At 39.5% G+C, this 18,727-nt stretch overlaps 1 protein-coding gene across 2 annotated transcripts; it reads right to left on the reverse strand.

The window, feature by feature from the left end:
- Positions 1–230: 230 nt before the first annotated feature.
- Positions 231–16,953, reverse strand: SLC9B2 (solute carrier family 9 member B2). Of its 2 annotated transcripts, none has more exons than XM_003205769.4 (12): positions 16,821–16,940; positions 14,628–14,724; positions 13,170–13,353; positions 11,778–11,948; positions 9,406–9,548; positions 7,475–7,602; positions 6,443–6,618; positions 5,803–5,909; positions 4,547–4,696; positions 2,306–2,414; positions 1,975–2,111; positions 231–1,533 (listed from the first exon to the last, which is right to left on the reverse strand). In XM_003205769.4, the coding sequence occupies exons 2-12, from the start codon at positions 14,712–14,714 to the stop codon at positions 1,294–1,296; spliced, it is 1,632 nt and encodes a 543-aa protein (XP_003205817.1). In that variant the 5' UTR covers positions 14,715–14,724; positions 16,821–16,940; the 3' UTR covers positions 231–1,293. The 2 variants fall into 2 exon arrangements, with proteins under 2 accessions (XP_003205817.1, XP_031408985.1); XM_031553125.1 differs by having other exon boundaries at positions 1,392–1,553; positions 16,821–16,953.
- Positions 16,954–18,727: the final 1,774 nt, after the last annotated feature.

Below are 18,727 nucleotides of genomic sequence, written 5' to 3' on the forward strand. Positions count from 1 at the left end.
GGTAGATGCTCACTGCTTCCTCATGACAGCATGTCATTCTTTCTGGAAGAAGGTGTGGTGGGGCTCCTTTCCCTTTGTAACATGCCTCTCAGTGATGCTTTCCCCAGGCTCTTCATTTAAATTCTATTTCTCTATTGATCAGAGTAAAAAGACCTTGCCAAATCTAAGAGGCCTTCAATCTCCAAAACAAACCCAACCATTTACCTCTTGGAAAAATGAGATTAACTTGATAGGTTTTAATAAATACCTGTTTTATTTTGCCACAGTTAAGCAAATGCAGATGTGTGAAGGACCAGATCATAGCATTTTCACAGACATGAGTATAAACTTAGAACAAGAGATAACTGTTGACCCATAAATCCTGATTTGAGGTCTGTCACTACTGTCAGGTTTCCCAAAAAGAGCTGAGGAAGAAACAACTTGCTGCTACCTTGGCATTGCCATGCCAGCAAGCTCCATCCAAGGGGAGCTCTCTCCTGTCCTAGAGTACACACTCCCAGCAGCTGACAAGCTGGCTTTCCCTTCCTTGACACAGAGTTGCACAAAGGCTGAGGTACATATACCAGGAAGCAGCCATCCCAATCCTATGTAACTTTCTCCCAGTTCTTACAGCCTCTTTCATTCTATTTTCAAGCTTGGTTCTTCTCACCGGGTACTCCTTTATTACCACATCCTCACTGGACCTGCCTCTTTCATAAGCTCTGCTTGCTGCTTCTTGCCATGACCAGAGTTGACAGTCCCTTGAAGGTACAAAAGAACGTGTGAGACGTGTGAAAGAACAGTAATGGAAAAAGGCAGGTTTTCCAAACTGAATGAGGAAGGAGAGGGAACCATTGGTCTGTGGCAGGATTTGTTCACTGTGTGTCAATAGTCCTAATTCAGTTGCATTCTTTGAGCTGCTAAACTTGTCATCTTACAGTCCAGTTTTAACCATCAAGAAGCTATCACATCAGTCTCCGTTTTCTTTTGTTCATCCACCTAATGATCCACTCCATAACTGAACAATTCTGATCCTCTCTCTGGCCTCACACCCACACGTTTTTAGTAACTGATGACTGCTAACTTTGGAGTGACTCACTGCCTGGTCAGCCTATTTGCTGTATGTTTACCTCGTTCATCTCTTAAGGCACCATCAACACATAAAAATATTTTGTAAAACTCCACCAGACCTGCTTTTAAAATAGCAGTATATCTGATACTTGTTTAGGTTTTGTCCAGAAAGATTACAGACACAAAATGTTTACTTAACAGAAGTGTAAGAGTTGAAGGACCACATTCCCGCAAATGCCTGTCTTATGAAGGCTCACAGCCCTCTGGCTCTTCTCCAGCCTCAGCACCTTCCTCATTTTCCTCATGTTTTGCCTGGGCCTTCTGCAAAAGTCTGGGCCCTGCCAAGCCAATAACCAAGGCTCCAATGGGAGCAGTGATCAAGATAGCCAAGAAAGCTACTGTTAGCACATCCATTCCATACTTTTCCAGCTGCTCATCCTGATGACTTCTTGCTGTATCCAGGGCAAGGGAACCTATTGCAGCCTACAGGAGAGAAAGGATTGCTGAAATGGAGGAAGGAATCTTTCTCAGTGAAAAAGGAAAAAAAATGGACTAATCATCAGTCTACGCTTAACATAAATTCAAAATTTGTAATATATTCAAGCTCCTTAGTTTCTAGGCAGTATACAAAAAAGTATACTGATAAGTAGTTATTCTGTGATTAAGTATTTATATGTACATTCACCATTATTATAGATTGTATGAACCAGGATGCAAGCTAAGAACGCTCACATGGCAGGTCCCCCATGCCCTTTTCAAGCAGACTTAAAGCAGGGCAATTCAGAATATGAACTGTCCACATAATGCACTCTGCTGCTAACAGGGACCCAATCTTCTCCCTGTTTAAGGCTGTGCTAGTGAAGAAGAGCTTTGCTAAAGACTATAGATCTAGCCTGGAATGAAAATGATGTTGGGCTGTTTTACCTGGACAGTGGCTTTGGGAATCCATGCCAATGAGACAAATACTTTCTCCTTGAAATTAAACCCAGCAAAACACACCATCAGGAACGTCGCAATGATTCGCACAACTAGGGCAATACCTAGGGTAGCAACACAGAGCCCTGAAACAAAGACAAATACTTCTCACTATTTTTGTGCATAGGTGCCTGAGGAAAATAAGCCTTCTAAAATCACAGCTTTACAGTGATTTCAGTATGTTGTTTTTTGTCAGCCATATACTGCTTTACTTAATATTTCTTTCTGCAGATTCTTTGGAAGCTAGAAATAACATTGGATAACTAGTGACAGATCTTACCAACAGTTTCAGGCCTGAGAGATGTAACAGATACTTCTGCTCCAATCAAACCAAAAAGAAAAGGTTGAAAGATATTCCAAGCAACGGCAACAATTTTTTCTACTTCCCTCTGCAATAGTAATAATAATAATAAAAAATCTATCAATTCACACACACACACAAATCAACCCAAACAGCAACAACCAAAGCAGACACATTCAATTAATCAAAGGACAAAATTAAAACTTATCATAAATACATTCCAGAATTGTTTTTTGGACTCCTAGTTTATGGTGAACTTCGATCTAATACTAAAGCAATCTGTAGCCTAGAGAATGAAAATAAAACACAGTTGATTTTCACTGTTTAGGAAGATGCAATTTCAAAAGTTTTGCAATTAAACTGCTTAGCTTTTAGTAACTGCATGTTCAGGCTTGTTCCATTTGTACTTGAGCAGAGGCAGACCCTGAAAAGTTTCAGTAATGTCTACTTGCACCACACTCAGGTAGAAACCGATTTCCACATGAGCAGGAACAAAGCTAGATTGAGTAAGCCTGAAATCCCTTACTAGTGAAAAATGCTGAATATCTCTGTGTGATTACTGTATGACCGCAAAACTATCTTTTCTCCTTGTGCTTGAACTTTATACCTAGCACTTTTCCTAAAGCAACTTGCTGCCAAAGTAAACAGGAATCTTCCACTTAGTTGAAGAGGTACATGTAGCATCTCTAACACCACTTTTTAAATGAAGTGGATTCTCCAATAGCAGATGAACATGCAGGCTGCAGTGTGTGGGGATGTGTAGCCCAGATGTGTCCATCCCTCACGTTCTCTCTGGGACCGACCATTCAACATGGCAGCAACTCTGGCTCTTCTATCAATGGAACAGTGAGATAACTGCAATACAAAACCTTATGTAACCTTAAAGAGAATGAGGTGGAAACACACAGACCTGTAAACTTATTTGCCTCACTTCTCCCTGTTAACTTACTCCACTTACTTTGAGAAAAACAATATATATACATGTATTCTTTCCAGATGTTTACTGCTCATTTAACTACTTCAGCAACAGGTACAATGTCCCTTGTTCTCTGCTAATGCTATTTGTTTACTTCCACCAGAGACAGCATTGGTGGCCTTTGTGAGGCTCAGCAAGAAAATCTTGGTAACACTGAGTATTCAGTAAGCACATCTCTCTGGCTGCATCTGATAAAAAGAGCTAAGGTGTTTGAAGTCATCATCAAGCAGCTTCTCCTACTGATCAAAAGAATTTAAACTAAGTAGGTAGTTACGGACTGCATACACTTTCGTAAGGATTCTCCTTCGGAAGTGGCTTAAAAGCCTTCAACAGTGAGCTTTAAAGTTTTTAACTTTTAACAAGTCTCAAGTTTCCCTTCTTTTAAAACTGGACAACAATGTAGTATTTTAAATAGAAACCATGGTTTCTTATTTGTTATTTTAACAAATCGAGAGATCTTACTGAGGTCAGGTACTAGATGGGGATAATAATGTATCAGTCCTCTTTCCTTTCTCCTCCTCTCCCCTTCTCTTACTGCACGTTGCAAGGCTACAGATACAGAAAGAAAAACTGCCCTCAAACATTAAGTGCAGATGGTATCAAGCAAAAGGGGCAGTGAGACATACCACAATACAGAAAATCAGCAGGGCAAAAATAGTAAGAAGAATCGGGCTTCGTAGCTAAAAGAAAGTGGCTTAGAGACAGTCTTTTGTATGGTTTCTATATAGCTTTGTATCACCACTTAGTGCGGGCATTCTGCTCTCTAGTTATGCAGACCATGGGGAAGGCAAAAAAATGGTTAATTACTGCTTTCCATTTCACCTTCTTAAAATCACAGGGAACAAAAGCTCAGGATATTGAGGCCATGTGCACAACTTATTTGGACATCTATTATTAAAACTTACCTTTAAATGACTGTGTAAGGTTACAGAGACAGCAACAAAGCTTTAGATTCCTCGTCAAGTGCCATGACAACTAACCTTCCTTTACAGGGCTTAAAAGGTATTGCACTGATGTTTGAGAGAAGCTCGTGAGCATTTTACTGTCAGTATAACATTACCTCATCCACATACATGGTAACTTTCCGTTACATTAAAGATTAAGAAAAGTTCTACATTTATTTTCATAATCTGTACTTCCCATGAATCTACATAAATGGACCACCGCCACTCCTGATGGAAATCCAAATTTCTGCTAAGCTGTGCATTCAAAGGAGTTCGGGTACGGTGTGCATAAACATTCACCTTTTCATCAGACCATCCCATGCCAGCAATAAAAGCTAAGACTAATGTGCAGAGCCCTCCTGATCCAGGGAAGCCAAAATAGACACTGCCAAAAACAGCAAACATGGACAGCCCAAGTACAAAATATGATCTCTTCCATGACAGAGATGCCTGCAAGCAAGCAAAGAAAGAAACAAACAAAAAAGTAAATTTATTTTTGGAAATGGCAAATGTTTACATCTACTAATTTTAAGGTAACAGAGGGTACCATTGTGGAGGAATCAAAACGTTTGTTTGGGACTTGAACTATGCAGTTGAGTTAAGGAGTTCTTTAGGACACTAATTCCTAGCAAACTATAGTTCTGAAATGTCAATACTTCTTTTCCTCTGCCCATCTAAAATCTTACTGCCAAAACACTTTTTGCATAACAAGGAATATGATGCTCTATTCTAACCTTACTGCTTCTAAGCTATGATAACAGGACCTCTACCACGAAGAGCCGGAGCTTATCCAAGGAGGGGTTAAATCATTGCCACTAAGTGTTTTTAAGGACAAAGGCAGTTTCACAGCAGTTATATCTCTGTAATTGTTCCCCACGTCTAGTTATCAGTTGATTTCTGTGCCGCATTGTCCATGTTATTTAATAAGAAAATTTGGTGCCACTGATGGCAACAGCTGTTGTTCAAATTGATTTCAGTATCCAGGCTATATGTTTTCTTCTACAATTTTGTTTGTGTAGTTACCCTTGATAGTAAATTCATCTACCACTTTATATAAGCTTAATTATTAATGAAAGCACCATTCTAATTAGTGCTGATAATATGCGCAAGCGTGATCTGGACATTTCTAAGATGTTTCCAGTAGGCTTAAGATTAAAAACGAGTGGAGGTAAATATGTTGCACATCAATTCAATCAATTATTATTCTACTCATACTACTAAATCGGCATCAGATCCTTTTCCCTTTCCATGTGAGCATTTCCAACACCTCCACTACTTGTGGGTACGGGATTGTGAACTGGGTTCTGGGCTCTCCATCAGGAGGGACTGTGAAATCATACACTGTTATTGTTGCAGTACACAAACAATCATCCTTAAAACACTTCCTTGCTTTGTAGGCTTTGCAGTCTAGAAGCTGTTCGAGCTGTACACTGCTTTCTCACAAAAGATGTCATATGAAGTTTGAATACGTAATGAGTAATATAAAAATGGCATTAAAAAGCAAAGAATATCTTACATAATGCAACTTTGAAAAAAAAACTTTTTTTTTTTTAAACCTGATCGTGGCTTGGGAAATACCGAACGAACACTCCCAGAATCCCACCAGCTGCTATGCCAACAGCAACCTCCAGCACTCCTTGGAGCACATTATACAGAGTGGAACCTATTTGGCAAAAGAGAAGTGTGTTCAGTTACCCTAAAGCAGAACCTTCACTCACAAACCATGCTGTGTATCTATGAGAATGATTCCAGTACGGTCTCTGCTCTAAATTACACAGGGGAAGGGGCTCAGGAGAGAACCTATGAGTCTGAAAGAACTGGATAGTGCAACTTTCTCTCTTTGCTTACGCCAAGAAAGTGTGCCAAGGAAGTCAGAGAAAAAGCCACTGCTAAAGCACTGTCAAACCCGCAGAAATTTGAGACCCTTTATACTGGGCACAAGGGAGCTGGACATGGCAGTCACAGAAAAAATTAAAAAAACTATTATCTGAAAGCTGTGACCCACACCTCAGAGTAGATGAAGTTACACCAACACTTTTGATCATGGGTAATTTCTCTATCTGTACTCAACTCCATATCTAAACTTCATGAGGAGCTGTCATTAAGATACAAACCAGTCAATCATAACAAAGCATACATTCCTCAAAATACCACAGTTTGTTCTGGTTGTCACCACCTACAGATTAACTAGCATACCAGAAGAGAAAGCCATCCCAAGGCAAGTGTTGAAGCCTGTAATAGCCAGAATGTCGTCAATGCTTCCAGCTGCCATTAGCAAAGTTGGGACACCTTTCTCCACTCCATATCCCCCAGCTTGTAGGATCAGCATTGAGGGAACTACAACAGCAGGAGAGACTGCACCTAGAACAAAACTGAAAACACAGGGTTTCAGCCTCTCTTAAATAGCAAGCACTAAACTAAAAAGCTTCAAGACATCATGATCTCTCTTCTTCTAAATTTTAAGTACACAGACCTGCACATAAAACATCACCCTTACCTCTCCTTGCTAATTACAAGCATGGATATTTCCCTGCAGATCCACAATCACCTCTTACTTCCTGTTCACCTCAATAATATTAAAAATACAAGGGTTCCAGACTAAGACTTGACTCTACATTGCAGGCCAGTTTTCTCTGATACATGCCTTGATTATCCACTTTAGGAACCTGGTCTAGATGCTCATGACTTGAGAGTTCCTACTCAAAATTCAGAGTGTGGCAGGAGAGAAGTTCATTTATCTCTTTCTAGCACAGTTTGGACTGAGTCCACCAGTTTACATAGAACATAGATGGAAAAAGTTTCCTCTTCATGGATATTACTCCACAATGTAACATACCACGTCCTTATTTTCAACTTGTGGTAGGAAGACTGTTCTGTATAAATTTCTCAAAGCGGAAATTCTGCATTCCAGCACAAACTTGTGGTATCATTTTCTGTCCCTAAAAGCCCTCTGCCTTGTGGCTGAAGACCCAGGGATTGCACCATTTCTTTCTTCTATAAGTGGCCAGATCACAATCAGAGAAAAGTAAAGATGCAAGTACTTCTCTACATCTGGAAATGTGACCTTTAAATTAGCCACAGAGCCAGACATGAATGGTAAGCAAACAACCACAGGGGCTAAGAACAGCTTGACATAAAACTGAGGTGTCTGCTTGGCAGAGAACTAACTGCATTTGGATCATCCAGCTGCAGCAAAAAAGTCATATAGGAGAAAAGACGGTACGTTACCCTAATATAAATCCCCACTGCCATGGCAAATGCATGAGCAGATAGGCAAAAACAGCAGCTGTGCATGTTTCTGAGAGGCATGGTCCAAAAGAAAGCCGTAAGCAGACTGCTTTGAGCTTCCTAAGAGCCTACAACATAAAAGCAAATTCAGCCATTAGTACCAGTACCTCTGGCTTCACAGAGAGCAATAACTTTTACAACCTGATATCATTTATCAAAATAATTCCCTCTAAGTTGCAATACAGGATATGACAGTTTTACATGGCTTATGCCAGAGACAGGCTCAAGCAGAAGTGGATTTGGATATAAAATTGCATGTTTGGCAAACAAATCTGTGTTTAATGAGGTTCCCAAACACTTTGGCTTCTCGTGCAGAGCAAACAGTTCTGGAGTGACTGAAGCAACTATAGTTCATTTGAAAAGTGCACTCTCACTACAGCTATCTCACCCACAGTTGCTTGAGGTAATTTTCACTGTCCACATAAGTTTTTGCTATCATCCCACAAGTTGCATAAGCAGCCCAGAAATGGTTCTAAAGTCTCAACAAATCAGAAAAATTTGTAAAGCTACATAAAGTTGGAGAAAGAAGCCATGAACTACTTTGAGCTGTCTTCACTTGATATCCAGAGTAGATTAAAGTCTACCTGCCTCTACAACTGCTTTTCTACAGAAACTTCACTAAAAGAGAGTATTTTCTTGTAAAAGTAGCTTTTAGTAGTTAGTCCCAAACATGATTCTGCTAGGACAAATCCCTAATTTTGATAAGGATAAAAGCAACAAATTGCAGTTTTTAACAAGTGCAGTTCATCCCAGCATAATTAGGGCTGAGAATCACTAGAGCAACTGGCATCTGTCTTCACAGCTTCAGCTACACAAGGAGCAGTTTGTAAGCACATCAAAGCATTGCTCCATGTGGAGTCCAAATGACAGCTTCGATTGCCACATGGGAGACAAATGAGACAAAGATGAAGTTCCTTTGGCCAAAAAAGATGTGGAATAGAAAGAAGAACATTCTCACAGAACTGGGCACAACACACAGGCTGTGCTAATACAAGTGTCAATACCTTCATAAAAAGGACAAATAGTATACTTAGGAAAATCGTTTGTTCAAGAATGACAAAACCTATTTTCCTAAATATCTGAAAACTGGAAACACTAATTTTCATCTTGGGTGAGAAAATCAGATTTATTGACCTGAGTTAGCTATCCCTACACTAAATTTTATATAAGCTTTAAACAGTCATTTAGACAGGGGTCAGTATGGTACAGCTTTATTTCAGACAGCTGATTTTGATCAAGCAAACATCACAATAATTAATTGAGGGAATATGAAGTTTACACTGCGTTGAAGAAAACTATTCTGTTCACAGAAGCATTACGGGCTTCACAGTGATGTGAAGCACTGCTTCTGTAGTACAGCCAGAATCATCTTTAGAATTAACACATTTGCATAAAATGTACAATGATTATAAAAAGAGAAAATAAAATAGCAAAAAAGACAAAGAATATGTTTGTTTGTTTGTTTGATTTGTGCAGCACAAATAGCATTCTCCTTCTGGGATATGGATTCCCTTCCTTACTTGTTTTAGTTTGTCACAGTAAACTGACAGGGACTTTGCTAGATAGTATAAACTCTTCCTGACAGACTATGATAGAATGCATGTTCTCATATGTCCTGCTCTCAAAATTCAGGAAATTTCTTTAAGATAAAGAGGATACATAGTCATAAGATCAGTTTTTTTCAGGTACTTTTTTGATTGCTCACCAACACTACAAATCTACCTGACAACGTTGATTAACATATGACTATACAGCAGGAACAATGCTTTTTTGTAATGCTCTAATTTTCAAATCTTCTAAGACTAAACAGTCCAATATTTTTTAACAGAATCAGTGTTACACTTTGCCTTACATAGTAGCTGGTGTCATACCTTTGGATCTAGACCAAGTCCTGCTCGGGTCAGGATAATTGAAAGAGCAATATTCCTCAGTGCTGCAGACCAGCGCAGATTTATCTGGATGATGTCACTAACAAATGGGGTATTTCGGATGAGAAAACCAGCAAGAAGCATCCCTTAAATGAAAGCAAACAAACCACAGTCAAATTATATATCTGACTGCAGTAGAAGTTTATCTTGAATTTTAAAATCTGACACAAATATGATGTATTTCTAAGAGACAACAAAACAACTCCTGCTCTGTATCATTAGCCTTGTTTTAAAGATGGGAATGTGAGAAGATGTTTAAAGCAGTGGAAGAGGTCTAGAACACCAGGTCACCAATGAGCAAATCTGCGTGATGCTGAAACACAACTCAAACAAGAGATGACAGAACTCAACTTTGTTCACCAGGAGCAGGTCATGCTTACCATGAACAAAACCACCTCTGGACCTTCTTGTTAACTTTTTTCTTTTTTTTTTAATATGAAAAGAGGAGGATAATCTGATATTAAGTATTCCTCTCATAAGTTGGAAATTGTTTAAAAAAAATCCTGTCAGAAATGCAGGTATCACAGGAACCATAATGCTGAGGTCACTGGAACATCTAATTTAAATCACCTAGTCATGGTTTAATTTGGAGATCTTAAAATGGTCATGCAATTCAACTTTCATGCAAAGGAGAAAATGGGAAAATTACAGGAACTTGCACTTATCCTCTATTTGAGCTACTTGCAAGATCCAACCTTTTGCAAATATTAGCAAAGTAGCTTAATCAGGGACTTTCTGCAAAGCTATCAGAACTAGAGCTCTGGAAAGATACAGTAAAGTATGGAGATGGTAACTATAGTTCTGTAAAGACTCACTCTAGGTCCTCATGATTCAAAGATACATTTTTTTTTTGTGTGGTGTAATTTCATATTAACTATGTTAATAAAGGAGAAACCAAAAAAGATGAAAAGTAAACACTGTGCTCAGGTTGGGCACAGCTTGCTGTGTTTGCCTGTAAGCCTTGGCTGCAGAGTTGGTTCATACTGTAACACACTGCTCCTCCCACCCCTTCCCGGAAAAAAAAGAATTTAAAAAAAGAAAAAAAAAAAGTGGCATAATTAGTCTGCAGTACCTCGTGACATTTATATCAGGCTAGCATTAATGATCATGTGGCTACTGCACTTTTTGTGAGTGTGTGTGTATGACACCCATTGATTGGATCTACCCAGATCTAGAAGATTGCTTATCAGAGAAAAAACACACCATCTTAAAAGTTAACCTCATCTTTCTGCTCCATGTTGCCAGCAGAACCTCCAAAGTGTACCTAAAACATGTGTGACCATTTCTGTAGCCATGTCCTTCCTCGCACAGAGGCTCACTACAAAGTGCACAGAGCTGAATGAGCCACAGTGCACCTAGCAGAAATGAATTAGAGTTCCTACACAAGAGTACAAGACTTATACTCTTAGTGTAAAAAAGATCAGTCAAAGACATAGTGTATTTCTTTTTCTGTCTCTAGATTGCTCAGTTTTCGTCAAAGACCACGGATCTGAACAATTAACTCAAACCTAAGCAACTCACCAGACATATATCATCATGCTTAGGTTTCAATCAGGTAAGCAGCTTCACGCACAACTCAATTTTTAGATATGGATTAAATTGAAGAAAGCAGAACCAAAATGGTCAGATTTTAGAACTTGGTGATCCTTGAGGTCCCTTCCAACTCAAGCCATTCTATGATTCTATACGATTGTATGATTTTTTTTAAGGTGTTTACTTACTAAGGGCCCTGCTTGTAAAGCCTGTGTTACTGTGGGCAACCATGCTATATGCAAAACTTCCCTCCCTCTTGTTTGAATCTGTTCTCACCTATGGAACTCAGCAGTACATGAATATGCACACCGCCCGAACAGTGCTGCAAACAAAGCCATCTAGCTCTTCTCCTGTCAGAGGGCCCACCGTGAGACACCGCAGTAGCAGTTAATAACAGGTTATTTATCACTTCAAGGCACTACAGGAGGCATTTGCAGCCTACTCTGCCTTGAAGGTTTCTCTGTATCAACAGCTGGACTCATGGACAGACACAGCATAACAAAGGGACCACCTTTATCAGCTACTTTGGCATCAAAGTACTTCATAATATCATATTACTAATGATAGCCAAAAAGAACTAAAGGGAGGAGGAGCCTTAGTAACATATAGGTAGTTTCACTTGAGCTAGTCCGGGGGAATTTTCTAACTTCTCCACAAGAACCACAAACAAGTCACATGAAAAAGTGACAAATTCCTAATCCAAACATGCCCAATCTGCAGGTATCCCCTGACTGTTAAAACACCACAACCACACAGGAAGAAAAGAAGGAAGGGCATCTTACCCAGAAGAGCAGGGAGGGGTGGCAGTGTTCCTATTTTAATTAGTCCAAAAATTTTACCTCCGATGACAGCAAAAAAATAAAGACACAAAATTCCAAACAGGTTTCCACCCGGGAGACATTCAGGCCCAGTGATGGACCAAACCACAGCCCAAACCAGGACCACAGCGGCAACTGGAACAGGACAAGAAATATTAATATCTAATAATTTCTAATAAATAGAGAACCAATTTCAGTATTAGGTCACATTTCTTTTTCTGCTAAGGTACCATTAAATCTCAGAATAAAAGTTCTGTACCTTAAAAATCAGTTTAAAATTAAAAAATTAACACTTTGTTTAATATTTGACACTCCTTAAGCCTATGTTCTGATTTTACATATGCTGAGACACTTCAGAAAATGGTAACAGGAAAGTCATTAGGGACCAAAAAAGACTGAGTAAACATCAGGCCACTGTGGAAAGCATTTAACAGGTCCCAGACTTAAAGCAAAGATTTTCACCAGCACCATCTTGCATTTGTGCTATCCTCCTTCAGCTAAGTAAAAACTGCAGCAGGAACCTGCTGTGCCTGATATGTCTTTGAGCTGATGACTGCAGTTCTGTTCTTATTTCATTAACATATCATTTTTTGGCTAGATACGTTTGTGCCTCCCTGGGAAACAAAAATCTGAAGGTCATGTCTCTGGGCAGCCTAAGATAGTATAAATTAACACAAAAAAAACAAAGAGGGATAATAAAGAGGGAAAGGTCCTGAAAAGTATTACAAATATCTGAAAATATGATAAAATATGTGAAAATAGTATACTCAGTTTCCCAAATCTGTTCCTATACTAACACAACAAGAACAGGCATGAACAGACATAAGGGCAGAAGAGCGAAGCAGAAAAAAACTCATTGAATAAATTGCCCTTCTTGTAATCATATGAAAATGTATTGCATTTTCAGGGTGAATTTTCTGTATCTTATTTGAGGATGGTTGTAGACTGTTAGTTTTCCAAACATAATGCCTAAGAATCACAAGTGAGAGAGAATAGAGGCTGTAGAAGCAAAGCCACAAAAATATCTTTTGTTTGGAAAAGCCTGAAATAGCTGGTTAGCTGGGCATTCTGTTCTGGGAGCTTAGAGTTCAGGGCAAATCTTAGATAGAATGAGTCAATTTTCCTTGGAGTTATGATTCTTGGCTTTGCAAGCCTAGGATATTAAGTACAGAAGAAGGCGTTACTGCAAAGTCTCATTTCTGGTGCCTTAATTCAACAGAAAGCCTTCTAGTTTGTAGAAAATGCACTCTCTTTATAACCGTCTAAATATATTCACACCAAAACCATGAGAATTAGGAAGTCTTTTCCCTCTACTGAGTTTAACTAAACATTCTGCATAGTCCTTTTCTTACTTACCATTTGTTACTATTCGAGACAGTAAACCCTGAGGAGGACAAGCAAATATTTGCCTCCATGTTCCTGCAGGTGCTGAAGACCCTGATATTGGTTCTGGAGGCTGCTGAGCTGAGTTATTCAGTAGAGCAGTTTCTTCTGTTTGTATATTCCCATCAGTACCTTTGGCATCTACTGTAGACCCCTCCTAAATGAAAACAATGAAATTATCTCAGAAGTGGCTCAGTATGCATTTGCAGTGACATACAACATATCTGCAATCGGTCGCAATACTCTGGATGCATCCTGTCTACTGATGGACAACATTAACAACTGCTGACTACAAGAAAGATTAGAGCTTTGTATTGGATTTTGCATTTTCAGTCATAAGTCTGTTTTCATATAGCAGAAAGTTGTGCATATGAAGGACTGCAGGTCGTTCATTTATTTACTGTTTTTAAATCCATTTCTGTGAAAGCTCCTGTGCCTATGTGCAGAGCACTTGTTCAGCAACAACATCAGGGTATTTGATGAAAAAACATCATTAATGAATTGTGTCCAGTTTGTCTTGTGTGTGAGCCAAACATTAATCAACATTTTTCACAGTTCAATACGTTTCTGCTTCCACACTGGATTCTATAATAAAGTAACACTTAGCACCATCCAAGCACTATCTTTAATATAACTCATAACTAACTTCTACAACAAAGCCTTGAACCAAAACAATCAAACCCACTTGTGATTATACAAAAATGAAAGAAACAATGCAAGCATTACTCACATGATCCATAGTTGCAAGGCTCAAGCTGGTAAGTCGAGGTAGAGAAGAAGAAATGTTACCCTGGCAGATTCTTCCTTGAATAATGGTTTCTTGAGGCACAGAGTTTGTTAAAGCTGCTCTTTTATATTGATTCATCTACATACCCGAATTCATAAACAATATGCTTTTTGACCATTTTTGGATATGCGACTCCCTTCATTTGAGGGTCCTTATTTTTAAGAAATTAATCATCTCTCTTCCTTTATAATTATTCATCTTTGTGCCAACCCGTTGTCATAGCATGGATATGGAACTCTTGTCCATGCTGCGGTTTGGCCCTCATCCAGTAGCAGTTCCACATTTCCCATTATTTTTCTGTCTTTTATATATATCTATATATCTATATATCTTACTCATAGTCACAGTTGGAACATCAAATCCTGTGAGCTTTCAAGCATGGGATTACTCAGTTTCCTATCCTGTGATCACCAGCTTCCCATATATATACGGATACACCACAAAGTACTTATCTTCACAGTCAGTATCAAATGCTTATCTAACTTAACACAGTTTTAAAAACAGAATGTTTGTTTATTATGACAGATTCTCACAGAGGAAATTTCTCTCTGCGTTCTGTTCAGAATTTTGACAGATTCAGCAAGAAAAGGGAAAGAGGAAGATTCTTCTAAATAAAGCTGCAATTTGAAATGGTAATTAATTACCTCACTTTTCTCATGCATGGGAATCATGCCATTTCTCTCACATACTGATGGTTCAGAATCTTCATTCACCGTATCTTCCTTCACCATTGCGGCAAAGCTAATGAATGCAACAGAGGTAGAAAACTTAAGAGAAACAAGTAATAGCATTTTCCAGAAGCAATGCTTTCCTGTAATATTATACTAATATTAATGTGAAAAAGCTCTCAGAGCCCCTACTTGGAATTTAACATACTTTGCACGCCTGCCTATGCTATATATAAGACAAAACACAGAAGCTAATAAAAAATAGTATTATGTTTGCAAAGTCAAGCACTAAAAAAAATGTAAGTTTTAGAATCACTGCGTTTTGCGCAAACATATTGTGTACTCTGTGAGAGTATGGCTGTAATACACATCTATATATTTATGTCTTCTGTAAGAACAAGAGAAAAGTCATTTACTGCCAATACCTCTTGCCAGGACCACAAGCTCGGAAAGTGTCACAAAACGTGTGTACGTGGTAAGGCAAGTGACCATTTCATACAAATAGTAAGTGTAGTTTCTACAGCATACACACAAGGGACACTTTCTTCCCAGCTAAAAATCTGATCAGATTCTACTTGATTTTTAGTGAAATTTTCAAGGAGATAGTTCTGTTAGACATCACCATTCAAATACACTGATTGAGTATCTCAGAAACAGAAAATGTTTGCTTGACTAGAGATCTAAAATACACCCAACTTATACTTGGGCAAGACTAAGAAAACATAGCTCTTTGTTACTGCCCGTAAGCCACAGAGATCATTCTTAAGAGAGTGGAAAAGAAAATTGTCAAGTTGAATGCAGGTAATCATCATTGTATTTGCTCTAACTGGTCCATTTTTACTGATATGTCAATGTACTAAATGTTTTGCATGTGTGTGTGCGAAAATTTACTACAATTCCACAAGTCTGGGTCAGTAAGAGTTACATGCACAAGACTTGCTCACATTATTTGTCAGAGTAACTCCACAGCAGTGGTAACAGTACTTTTCCTGAAGTCCGCTTCTCAGGGCCCATAAGCTACTCAAGTTGTGCCAGAACATTTGAGCCAAAAAATTCCCTCCTTGCTGAATTGCTGGAAGCAAGTCAGAGACCTGATTCTCACAATTATCAAGCCTTCAGTTTATAATATCTTTGAGATCTGCAAAAGATTGATGCCTTGAACAAAGACAGGGGCTATTTTAACACTTGGTTAATTTTGTTTGAGCTGTTCTGGTATGAAACTGGCTTGAGACACAGCTAAGACATAGAGAAAGAATACAGGACAGTTTCAATGTGTTCTAGTGTAATGGTTTTGTTATCTCTCCCCACGGTATTTGTACGTCACTTTAATTTGGAAAGACATGTGTGTGCTGGAAGGGTAATGGATAATATAGATTGTTCTCATCCATATTTGCATAGGTGATGATCCTAGTTCTTGGGGTCAGGCACCTGTTGACATGAAATACATTGATATGCACGAGGAAGAGGAGCCCACCTCCCAACAACTTCGGGGCCGGCACGCACTGTTTACAGCAGAGTAAGGAAAAGAAAAGACTGCAAAAGGAAATCTGCTTAGCAGGGATTTTTCCAAGGTAGGAATTAATGTCTCGGACAGCGTGAGCCTGCCCTTGTTTGTTGTGTGACAGACCTTCAGCCTTGTTTTTGTTTTATAAATTTCCTCCAGACAGATTTCTTTGCAAATAAAATCAGATGGACTGAAGAAAGGTGGAGCAGAATTCATACTCCATTGTTAAGGCCCACACTGTGGAAACTGGAAACCAGCCAGTAACGTGCTTATTTCACTACAGCGCTCTGAAATATACCTCCCTTGGCATAAAAGAAGAAAAGCTTTTTTATTACAGTTGTTGTTAGACACTCTCATTTTACTTGATTTGAATAGGAAGAAATTAAAAAGAGAGGAAAAGCGAAGATGACTGACGGTCAGCATGTGCTTGCCGGTATTTTTAGCTGTATCGCCCTGGTGACTGTCAACACTATTCTGTGCACGCACACGAAGTGCCGCAAGCTCCGCCAAGAGCCACTAACGGCCAGCGTTAAAGCAAGGCGTCAGCCCCACGCACCCGTCAACCAGAAGGCGTAAGCACACCCTGATGCAACGTCTTTCCCCGCCTCCCCAGCCCGCTTTCTCCCTGCGCGGCTCCCACCTCTTCTCCCGCAGTCTGGACTTACCTGTGGAACGGCGGGAATCAGAGAGATCCCATATCCCCGTGCAGCCTCTCCAACACGCCGAGATGGCGATGCGCTCAACCACGCCCGGCAGCAGGAGCAGCCCGGTGCCAGCTCTGGCTCCTCCTCCCCTGCCGCTAGCGCAGCACGATCCCTCCTCTATCCACAGTTGCAGCAGGCAGGCTGCAAAACCGTCCCGCTGCAGCCAGGAAGGACCCGAAAGGCTTGCCGGGTGCCATCTTCTCCTCCCGTGCCGCGCACACCAGGTGGCAGCTTTGCTTCAGCCGTGGACCAGCCCCGAGCCTACAGCGCGGGAAAAGAAGGGGAGGAATTGCATGGGGGAGGGCAAGAGAATCAAAGTCCGCGGTGCTACCGTAAAAACATTCGTTTCGTAAAGATGCATCAGATGCATCCGTCTCATCTGTGAGTGCACCTGGGGAAAGAGACAGGCCTTCTTCCTTCCTGGCACTGAGTCATGCACTCTCACACCGGGCTGTGTGAAAGCGGCTTCGATTGCAGCACATTGCTACTCAACTCCCAGCAGCATTACATAGAACTAGGCTGACAACAAATCTGGTTTCAGGTTTTTTTGGACCAGATTAAATTTTCCAGGACTCCAAGTGAGGGATTTAAACACCTACCTCTCCCAAAGAGAAAATGACCTAAAATTTGGAGTCATGATCTTCCTTATCATGTGAATGAGGTAGCAGAAGAAACAAGATTTCCCAGTTCCATACAAACAACTCAGGGAACAGAGAGGTCACACTAGAGTATTAGAAAGCATTATCTTTTAATAATGCCAGTAAGCCTGCTTGAAAACACTCAAGACATTGAGGCACATTTCAGACTTTTGGCTGTTAACACAATCATGCAACACACACACACCACTAACAAGGCAAGAGACAGCAATCTCTCTTGGTGTTGTTATTGCTGTTTTTGACAACCAGCTTCACTGAAAAATGCCTCTATCTGTGCTTTCAGTGGAATGTAGAAAGTGGATGCTATTTCCTTTTGTTGCGGGAGCGTTTTGTCTAAACAACATTTTTGAGTAGTGTCAGCGTATTACAATCACCAGTGAGCTTAGAAATACTATCTGTTAACTATATGCAGTAAGTAATTTATAATGATGAATGAGAGAATTTTCATTTTCAAAATAGCACAAGCTTCCTGTGTTGCTACAAGTGTGGAGATCCCCTTCCCAAGGTAAGCCTTCTATAACACCTACAGAAGGAGGTCTTTGGCCTTCATCGTAACCTCTGCAAACACTGAAACAGTATCCTGTTGGCCTGAACTTTCAACTTTTGACTTTACATCAGAGAGCATTGGTGGAGCCGTTTTGGATAACTTTGGATTTTTGCTCCAACTTCATCCTGCTTGGCTGCTGAGGTCACTTGAATGAAATTCCAGAGAATATAACTCAAAATCCCACAGACAAACTATGCAGGATTGGAACATTCCCACTACAGTTAAAGCTAAGAGCTAAAGTCCATAACCAGTCTGAGGAAGCAGGCTCCACAATACTTCTCATTTTAAATCTGTAAGCAAACACACAAATTGTACAAACAAGAAGGCTGATTTAAACCAGATATGTTATCTTTGAAATAAAATAATTTTTATTAATGTCTTACCGAATACTGAAGAACTCCAATCATTTAAAAATGTGTCACTGTTACAGAAATGAGTATATGTTTTTCCCACTTTTTAATGACCAATAATACTCAGTAGCATTTATCTCTTAATTCTTCCCCTATATACATATGAATTTCATACATATTTTTCGTAGATATGAAAAAAAGAAATATAGCTTCATTCACAAACAAAAAGCCATAATTACAGGAATTCAGCCCATGTCATTCATGTCAATTCTAACATTGTGTTAGTGTAACAGATAGTTCTGGAATTCAGATTAT

Source organism: Meleagris gallopavo, chromosome 4, assembly GCF_000146605.3.
Source record: "Meleagris gallopavo isolate NT-WF06-2002-E0010 breed Aviagen turkey brand Nicholas breeding stock chromosome 4, Turkey_5.1, whole genome shotgun sequence".
Classification (NCBI taxonomy): domain Eukaryota; kingdom Metazoa; phylum Chordata; class Aves; order Galliformes; family Phasianidae; genus Meleagris; species Meleagris gallopavo.